The sequence below is a fragment of the Neolamprologus brichardi genome, chromosome 5 (assembly GCF_056152115.1).
Source record: "Neolamprologus brichardi isolate AB-2024 chromosome 5, ASM5615211v1, whole genome shotgun sequence".
Classification (NCBI taxonomy): domain Eukaryota; kingdom Metazoa; phylum Chordata; class Actinopteri; order Cichliformes; family Cichlidae; genus Neolamprologus; species Neolamprologus brichardi.
Window position 1 is genome coordinate 359,507 of NC_142108.1, and position 10,405 is coordinate 369,911.

A 10,405-nucleotide genomic window follows, 5' to 3' on the forward strand; every position below is an offset into this window, starting at 1 on the left:
ATTCAGCAGCAGCTGTGTTTGTCTGCACACAGGGTGGTAGGTGATATTAGCCGTGACTGATAAACACCACATGTGAATCCCAACTAAAATGATATACTACCAAAGTGGAGTTATGCACAGATCAGTCCGTAGATTTCTTTATTTGTGTAGACCCTGCCTCCAAATTTGCAAAACTGTGAATGGAGCAGAGGTCATGTAAACAAATTAGGCCTTTTTTAGGAGACTACAAACGTTTATGAAAAAACTTGAAGCTCTACCAAAATTAAATCTTTGTCTCTTCCTCTAGTCCATGGATAAACTTGTGCAGTTCTTGATATTTCCATCAAGAAGTAATCATCAGTCACCACAAGAGATGTTACAAGAACTCTTACTTACTCACACACACAACTTGTTTGAACATGCTGGTGGGCCTTGAATGGAGTTTCATGGTTATCACTATGAGCGCATCTAAAAAGCTTTTTTTTCTTCTTCTGGTCTGTTTGTGTGCAATTTTTATTTATTAAAAAAAATGTTACCAAAGAGAAACAAAGGACAACAATGTAAATGTGACATGCAAATAAATCACTTCTGATGAAATGAGTCGATCATGGATTCTTGCATGATAACCAGTTAGCCTTTTTCTGCTTTGGGCTCTATTGTATCGGCTGGGGGCCTGAATGAACAAAACTATAAAGACGTTACCACTACAGGTCTGTAACAAGTAGAGAAATGTTGACATTGTTTATTTATTTATTGCTTAAACTCAGTTTATTTACTTACATTGAGTGAACCTACCCAGGAAACAAATTGTAAGCTTTGTTCAGCTTTGTTATATGTTTCAAAATATGGCAAATATTGTGTCACAAAAACAGTTTCTGTGCATCACCAATAAAAAAAACCCTTTAACAGGCAAAGGGGACCTTTAATGATCTCATCACATGCTTATTGCTATGTTGACAGAAAAATACAAGAGAGCCATGCCTATGTAAAAATAAATTTAATCTCAAAGTAGATAAAAACATGTAGATAAAAACATTGCCTCTCAGATATCTCCTCTGACACTCCAGAAACTATTCAGGTGCATAGATCAATTTGAGAGAAAAGCTTCACACAAACATCTTGAGGACCAGCACCAAAGTGTTTGTGAATGTTCATTAGACCAGATCAAACCATTGTTTTTGTTTGTTTGTTTGTTTTCTTTTGTTTCTAATCACAAATAGGAATGACATTAGTAAGATTTGTGCATGATAAAACCCATATTTGTACATTGGAACCAGTAAAAAACACTGATAATATGTTTTATTGCTCCGTGCAATAATCAATCAGTCAATTAGCTCGACAGGTAATAGTGGTATAACAGATGACATGTAATTATGTATTCCGATATATCTTTAAATTATCCCAAATTATATTTAAAAACTGTGCAATTATACTAACATTTTTATGGATTACTTGACATTTTTATTATGTTCTTTATGATATTTCCAGGAACTTAAGACTACTTTGGATGATACTCTTTGAATCAGCAGCATCTTTTTCTACTCAACAGTTAAAGCACTGGTTATTATCATCAGTGTGGTAAGGCTCAACAGTTTCATTGTAAGTGCAATTTGATATGAGTCACTGTAAATGCAAAGTGAATTGTACTTGTACTAAAAATGTTTAAAGTACAAAACAAAGTACTCTTGGACATAGAGTTCTAGGATGTTACAGATTTAAAGTATTCTCCATTTTTTATTTTGTTTTGGTTCATAGCTTCCAACTATTAGTAATCATACTTTAGGTGAGTGATGTGCTGTATATAAGTGTAACCCCATTATTGATCTAGGGTTAGTCTGGATTTCTGTTCCCCTAACATGTAAGATCTGTTCATCTAATGTATGCATGTAAGTAACCTTCTTAGTGCTGCTCACTTTGTATGTCACAATGGTATAATTTCATATTATTTATCCACTATACCCCAAACAGTAACAATTTGTGTACTGGATTTCTGGCAGCTGCTGGAGACATACAGGTAGTTCACTTGGCAATCCTCCTGTCTCACTAAATAACCAGACAAAGCCTCACAAAGTAAGAGGACTGCTGTAGTGCTGAGATGCTTCAAGTCTCTAGGAATATCTGCTGGGAGGAAGAAAAAAATCCCACACTGCTCCAGTTTAGACACTTTCATCGTCGACTTAGCTGTCTCACACTGTTTCCATGCATTTTCACACAGTCTCGTCTGTCCTTCACCTGTGAACAAAGATGAATAATCACCTTCAGTTTCAGTACTGTCATCATCTCTGCGCACCCATGGAAAGTAACTCATTGCACTCTGGATCGTTGCAATTACACAGTTATGATATGACACTTATAAATTATTAGATTTTTCACAAACACGGTTGTCAGTGTAAAATGCGTTATATGCTTTACACTAAAGTCTCTAAATTAATCTCTCAAATTATTTGCAAAATAACAGAATTTAAAAAATCACTCATTAGAATTCATTAAAGCACATTGTCAGGTCTACACTACCTGAAAACAATATTCAACAATTAATATAGTGGGTTTTTACTAGCTATCTTTAAGCTGTGCTTACCAATCTGACCAAAGCTCTTTTCTGAATTTGTCATTTTCGTATTTCCTCATCTGTCGATAAAAGCGGACACGTCGTAAGTTCTAAGTGCACATGTCTTCTGAAGTGTTTGTTTATCAGAAAGTCCAGCACGGTGTGTATCCATCGTGTATGTTTCTCATAAATATTGGAACCTTTTGGAATTAGCAACGCCCATAATTGCATCCTTCCTTATGTCCTGCAGCAGAAATGGTGCAGGAATTGTAAATAGATTTTCACCCCGAATAGAAGCTGTATTCCACAGAACGCGGATTTAGTGAGACTGGTTTTAATAATATAAGCTATACGTGTGCGCATCGCTCGAGGCAGAAAGTACAGAACATAATAAATGTAGTGTCGTGTATGCTGGTGCGCTGAGTATCTTCTGAGTATGTTACCCCTTTGCGCTGGTTGCTGAGGCAGAATGTGCAGATAGTCCGGGGCTGTTTGCCCTGCCCACCCCCCTTCACTTCTCTGTACACAGCACTCAGGCACGGCTGTTCGCCCTCTCTCCCGTCTCCTACCACCAGCACGTTGGCCAGGTGAGAAATATAGCTGGATGCCAGGCGCAGCGTCTCGATTTTGGAGAGTTTTCTGTCCACCGGCTCGGTGGGGATGAGCGTCCGCAGCGCCGTGAAGGCTGTATTGACGTTCTGGGTCCGGTGTCTCTCTCTGGCGTTGGCAGCGTTCCGCTGTCCGACTACAACTCCGCCGGACTCCCGCCCGTACCCCTGATCGGTGCTGCCGTCACTCTCGCTGCGGTTCCCTTCCTCGTCGTCCGACATCAAGGTTAGGTCCGCGGGGTAAGAGAAGGGATGCGTGGAGACGGGTCTCAGCATAGTGAAAGCCATTACTCAAAGGCAGGCGGGGAAATCAATCCCTTATATTCAAGTGGAAAACAGCGGCATGGAGACAAGAGTCGTGCGTAAAAGTTGCAGTAGCTCCAAGCCAACAGACTTCCCCAATACGCTCTGACACCCTCCTCCTGTGTGATAGTCAGCGTGACAGGCAGGGCTCTTATACAGTATACAGTAGTCTGCCAGCTTTACGTGAGGGGTGGAGCAGAGGCAGACACTTCCATTTTCCCAAATGTTCGTTGTTAAAGTCTGGTGTTCATTTGATGATATGTGTAACACAAATGGACGCGTCACGTGGAGAGTGTAGAGCAAAAAGGCACAAAAGAAGATGACAAATCTCGATCGTTAAAATAAAAACAAATCTGATCTGGTCTTTATCTGTCAGCTACTGGAGATTAGGGTCGTTTTAGACAGTATGGTACGTTGTTTGAAATAACACTGAGCAAAGATGTAAATTAGTCAATATAACAATATCTCAGCAAACCACAACATGAAACAGCTGGTTACACAAATGCCCTGAGCCTTAAGTATCATTCTGAATATCTCCCTTCTGCTATACACAGTTCATGTGACATCCTATGACACTGTCTGCGAGTTAAATAAATAAATACATGTATCATTATCTGCGAACCATTTGAAGGTTAAATGGGGAAAAATACACCCCACTCAAAACATGAGGACAGGGCTGTGCTTTTTCAGTATTTTTGACGATATTCAAGATTCTTTGATGATTTTTAGAACATATGAGATCCTCAAATAATCATTGTATGGTCGTTTCTATAAACTCAGGTAGTTAAACAGTTTTCTTGTAAACAGTAGCAGTAGAGTCCAAAAAGGTGTCGTACATAAAGTCCACAATATTTGCCAGATTTAAGTGAAAGTTATTAATAATAACACAATAGCATCATTAACAGATAAAACGAATGCAGTCACAATGTCAATTTGAAACACCTGTCAATGCAGTGCACAAACTTCAGCTTTATAGGTTAAATGAAGGGAGGATACACTAGTAACAGACTCCTCTCATCATTAGACTCAATGAGCAAAAACAATTAAGCAGCTGAACAGTCATAATATTGCATTATTACAATCATACAGGGGCGGAAACATTTAATTTACCATTTAAATGCATTTATTTAATTGACAAATTAAATAAATGTATCTATAACTTGTAACAAAGGATTTGAATGTTAGTACATTGCTGCTTCATATAAATAAAGAAGCTGAATATATGTTTTATGGTTGACAGTAAACAGTCTGTACAGACTTTAGAGGACCATTTTAGAGGTACTCTCCACCACTATCATCCAAGGCACCATGAGAATGGTTGTCTTTCTGAAATTACCTGTGACTGGTGACACCGTGTAAATGCCATACAGTTATATATAGCTAGCAAACATCTCATCAGCTCAGCACTTTGGAATTTCCTCTTAAATTTTGAACTTCCTTTCAAGTTCTTTGTCTCTTCAGCCAAAGTTGCTCCAGCTTGTCTGATTTCGTTTAGGTGTAGAAATCCCACGAGGCCAGCAATTACAAGAGGATGTGAAATAAACAACAAAGCTTTCACATAACGACAACTTTTAAGTGTTTTAATGTATTTTGATTGACTGTTGATCAGCTGATCAGCACAACATACCACTGAAACATTTTTACAAGAATGGCAGAAACTCATCGTCTTCATAAGAACTGACGTATAACATGCATCCACATCACCTGTGTTCTCTCAGATTTTAAAAACAACACAGTCAGCACAATTGCTGGCTCCTGTCGTCAGAGGGCCAATGTGATTAGTGGCTCTACAGTTGTCCTATTAAAGTTTGTCTAATGGGTTAAGTGTTGTGGGTAAATAAACACTCAGCAGATGCTGGAGGTGATCAAGCCTGAACCTTTCCCCATGGAAACCGAGCAAATGGTTTCCAGATTGACTGGTGCTGTTAGGATTTAAGTAAGCAGGGAGGGGTTGACTGAGTGTCATCAAAGGGCCTGTTTTTACAAACACAATCCCCCAAGACATCAAACCTGGACACTGCAAGTCCTGACCCCCGGGGGCCCCCAGCTCAGCTGCACCAACAATACCACGACCTACACGGAACCTGGTCCCACTCATAAAGCGGGACACCACAGTGTTTTACCATGCTCTGCCAGCCGGCAACACGACCCCACTGCATTTTCTCTCCTTTCACAGTCTGGAACCATAAATTCTTCACCCCACCTGCCCCCAAACCCCTCACCTCCTACATCAACTTAAAGGAATGCCATTAAATGTCTGTTGAGGTGATTAAGGTTGCAAAGCTAGTAGGTGGGATGTGTGTCAGGAAAGATGCGAAAAGTGTACTTAGTAACAGCTTCTTTTAGGTAATGCAGATATTACAGGATAATCGATGTGACATTATCTCTATAAATGATCTGCTTTCCTGGCTGATTATGCTGCACCAATCCAGTTTGATTGTATGAATAAATAATATTCAGTTTTTAATAATGGCATTAATTAGAGTGAATTCATCATTCTGCTGTTCTGTGTGTTAGTTAGGTAGTGGGTGAGCGACCTGGATGTCACTGAAAACCAAAGTTTATCATGAATTGATTACCTCGATGGTCCTCGCCCCACCTTTCCCAATTTACTATTTTTGTTTGTCCAGACAGGTTTCAGTAGATACAACTTTTGAGTTTTTATGGAGTTGTTTTTGTGCTAGAACCTGGTTGTTTGAGCTGTTAGTAGACTCTGTTTTAAAACTAACTTTAGTTAGTTTGCTACCTAGTTTTTAGCTAGTGGGGACTGGATGAAAGCACTCATGCAAGTTGCTCCAAAAGCATCATAACCTATTCTTGTTGTTCCTTTTATAGTTTAGGGTTAGTCATGTGTTCTTTACATGGAAATCACTGTGCAGGCCCTAAGAAGCAATCTGAAGAGTCTGAGAAGGTCTGATTTTTGCAGTTATGTTACCGTCTATTGATTAATGACACCTGCTGAACATTCCTGCACATAGTACCTTACCTACCCTAAGAGTATGTGTGAATAAGCTGTTTTTCCATTGTCAGCACTTATTTTGTATAGAATAGAGAGCTTATGAAGTTCAGCATTGACAGCTTTCAACACCCACAGCACACAGCCTTTTTACTATTCTCATAGCACCTTCAGGTGAAAATAGTTCAACTTTTGGAAAAATACTGCATGTTACACGTGTCACTTCCATCTGCATTTCCAACACAAAACCTGCTGCATATGGATGTAGAGCCTAATTATGAAGCTTTTGTCTGTGCTGATAAACCCATCATCAGCTAGCACTTGTCTACAGAAAGGTTTGAGCCCTTTTTCACATCTTGGTTTAGCAGCAAGTTTAAACTGTTGTTCCGTGCCAGTTAGAGAAGGCAATAAAACTCTCTTGCTAAATCCAAAACATGTCTACCAAAAATCTTTCCAGCAAAAAAAGGTAGAGTGATTAAGTGGATCTAAACACAAATGATAAAAGCATGTCTGCTGAAAATCACACTTGGTCTGGGTTTTCTCTAACAGAGTAAAGTGTAATTGAATTAAGCTTTAAATCAAATTTCTGTTTTTATTTGCATTTTACACACGATCACAGCGTTCTGCAGCTCTTGAGGTTGTATTTTGACCACTTTAATTCCACTCTACTTTAAGAGAGTGGAATTAAATAGAAATATCTTGTGATTTCTTTAGTTCTACTTTCATGGAGCTTTTCCCACATTAATAACATCAGCATACCAGACAAGAAATATTCAGCGATGCTTTAAGAATTAATGTCAAACATTCTGAAACGGTATGACATGATGAATGAAACAGACATACTTAAGCACTTATTTGTCAGTTTCTTGTGTTTTTATCAAACAAAGGAAGCAAGCATTACACCTTGACTGTTCCCATCATAAATATACACCAACAGGAAAGTGTTATTTCATTTTAAATATAGTTTACACATTTAAATAAAAATAAAAGCAATTCAGGTTTTCCAAGCAGTACATTCCCTTTTTGCTAGACCTCCTGGTGTATAAAGTGGAGTGACGAGAGAACAAGATCTGTCAGCATTAACGCTGTGGTGTCTCCTGTGAGGGAATCTGCTGGGAAAAACTGCAGTCAGATACCTTGACTCATCGGAAACAGCTGCACTGCAGGGAGAAGAGCCCGCTCAGCCAGCTGCAACCTGCTGCAAAGGGACATTTATGAGTGCTTGTGCTTTTGTGTGCATGTGCTTGTGCTTCATTAAAGGGAATACAGCAGAGACTAGTAGGGGTGGCAGAAGGTTAAGAGTGCGGAGGAGCCACAGCAACAGCTTTTACTGGAGTTTAATGTTCATGAAAAGAGCATCTCCAGTGTCTTTATAAAGAACTACTGTGAACCTGGAAGAGCTCCAAAGCAATAACAGTGATCTTCTGAAGTCATTGTTCTAATAATGTTGCATTTGCACAGAAACCAAATGTCTGTCTTGTCTCTCACATATCAACAATCATCAAAACTGCCCAAATTGTGTTGTTTTATTTTTTATTTGATGTGAAAACGTAGAGCAGCTGCTTGTAATACACAATATTGAACTAAATTTCATCTTTAACATGATAGAACAGATGTGAGCAGCACACTAAAATCAATATTTTGTCATAAATCAAAATAAATATCTCGTTTTGATCATTGTACTTTAACTTAACATTTCAATTGTTATCTTTATTTTCTTTTGTGTCGTGTGTACAGAATAATTATGTAAGTGCAGATTTTCCCTTAAATAGCTGAATAAGACTTTAAAATATATGCAGATAATTAAACCTTAATATTTTTTGGCAAACATGCTCACAGACATGATTTTCCACCACACTAAGTGTTCTTCCCGTACTGTCACTTTGCTTGCATCCAAAGACCCAGCCCTCAATACAAACCACTGAAGTAAAGGATTGCTCTGTTTTTAAATTCCTATTTGAAATTTGAAACAAGTATTAAAACGGAGACCGAGGTTGCAAAAGCAATTAAATATTTTTAGACTTATTAGAATATGGCTGCCATTTAAGACTGGCTGCAGATTACTTTATGCACTTTTCAGTTTTCAGTTTTTGCATAAACTGCTCGTTCACAAGCAAAATCTACAACACTCAATGATGACATATTGAACAAATAAAGTTTTGGCTAAGCAATGACTTCGCACCATTGCCACGCTCCTAAAAAATGAACACTGTACATTTTGACAGATTCTAAAGTTCATTTCTGAACACTTGGATCCGATGTTGTGGTTTCGCTGAGAGTTTCAAGCTTACAAACACACAGAGCATCTAGGCAGAACTGTAAGGTCCCTGCTTTGTAAACCATCACCTGGGCAAACACCATTTTCTATTTGGGTGATCAACATGTAAAATTCCTTACAGCAGAACTCAAATTGGTAACATTTGGAACTTAAAGCAAAACAGTGTTTAAAAAGGGATCAATCCTGCAGACAAGAACGATCTACTACTTCTGCTCTTATGGTAATTCTGTGGTTTACCACTAGTGTCTACAGTTCAGTCAGAAACAGGAAGAAACCTTTTTAGTCAAATAATGCAACAACTCTCTTCTAGTGCTATGAGATCTCCGTTTTTGGTGTGCTATATAATAACACTGACCCCTGCAAATAACAAACAGGTCTCTGGGAATGTGGATGTTAACAGCTTAAAGAATTCTGTATTCTTTATCGTCACAGTACTAATGTCGCTGTTGAAACCATCAGTTAATCCAGACAGTGACTAAGTAATATATTCATCATCCAGCTGTCTCCTTGGATAAAACAGTCAGCACTTCTCATGCGAACAAAGGCTACTGTAAAGCCTCTCTCCCAGTATGAAAGCAACAGGATTATCTTTCATTTGACCTTTGGTGTGACCTCCAGATAAGACACAGGCCATCCTCCTCCAGCGACTCCACTTTCACACTCACATTTCCCCTCTTTTCTCTCTGATTAGCTTACATGCCTCGTGACAGTTTGAGCAAGCAAGACAGGTGTGGAGGTGAGTCAGTAAAAGTTCAACAAATATAAGCAGACGCATTTTGCTCACCTCTTGTTTTGAAGATGACATCATTGTTAGAAACTGGTCCCGAGTTCCAGTACCGTCAGACTAATGTGTAAAGAAGTAGTTTTTCCTTGAACTTGAGAGTAGAAGAACTAGGAGTGTCATCGTTTCCCATGGGATCCCTCAAGGATCCTAAATAGGCAGAACATCAAATCAACCCCTTGCCATACAGGAATTTGACTCACACGCAGTGATTCTTGTGGAGAATCTCACTGCTGGCTGCAATACCATGCTGAGCTCCAGCCCAGCTGGTTTCCTCCAAAGCCACTTGGGACCTCTGAGCAAAGGCTTCCACGGGTCACCAGAGTTTATCGCACCAGAGTAATCTAAAAGTTGGCTGTTAAACCTTGTCGTACAGTACATGATGTAAGTGATATGGCTTCAGATCTGACAAAGGAGGCTATAAAAAGAGCTGTTTTGGCCTTGAGGTCAGTCACCTGCTCAGGACACAGTAGCAGTGTTGGGAAGGTTACTTTTAAAATGTATTCCATTACAGATTACAGAATACATGCCCCAAAATGTATTCTGTAACGTATTCCGTTACGTTACTCAATGAGAGTAACGTATTCTGAATACTTTGGATTACTTAATATATTATCATGCTGTTTACAACTACATGAATGTACTATTGCTGTGATTTATTACTGTTACTGAAGGTCCGCGGCTCCGAACCGTAGTAAAAGGACCTCTGACTAATACGGTGGGTTCTGTGTCGGGCTTGTAGCCGAAAACTAGCTTTACTTTGTTGTCTGGGTCAACTTTGCTAGCGAGAGACAGAGAGAGGTGTTGAAAGGCTGCTGCAACGGAACTTATTGTTTTTGGAGGAAAACACGAACACGGTGTACAGTCGAGTCTTAATAGCTTACTTACAACTGGGCTCGTCAGGCTCTCTTCTTGGCTGCAGTGGTTATTATTATATTTACATGCTTCCAGC

At 39.1% G+C, this 10,405-nt stretch overlaps 1 protein-coding gene across 2 annotated transcripts; it reads right to left on the minus strand.

Moving 5' to 3' along the window:
- Positions 1 to 970: 970 nt before the first annotated feature.
- On the minus strand, positions 971 to 3,554 carry LOC102788146 (transcription factor 15-like). Of its 2 annotated transcripts, none has more exons than XM_087841237.1 (2): positions 2,971 to 3,554; positions 971 to 2,211 (listed from the first exon to the last, which is right to left on the minus strand). In XM_087841237.1, exons 1-2 carry the CDS (start codon positions 3,421 to 3,423, stop codon positions 2,146 to 2,148), a joined length of 519 nt encoding a protein of 172 aa, XP_087697363.1. In that variant the 5' UTR covers positions 3,424 to 3,554; the 3' UTR covers positions 971 to 2,145. The 2 variants fall into 2 exon arrangements, 1 of the variants encoding a protein (XP_087697363.1); XR_015719068.1 differs by having other exon boundaries at positions 2,141 to 2,211; positions 2,558 to 3,554.
- Between the last annotated feature and the right edge of the window lie 6,851 nt (positions 3,555 to 10,405).

Bases quoted from the DNA above. Each gene is read 5' to 3' on its own strand.
- LOC102788146 (XM_087841237.1), bottom strand. From the start codon at position 3,423: ATGGCTTTCACTATGCTGAGACCCGTCTCCACGCATCCCTTCTCTTAC. The intron at 2,212-2,970 runs GTAACATACTCA...CTTTGTTCACAG, and splicing joins TCAGCAACCAGCGCAAAGGG to GTGAAGGACAGACGAGACTG.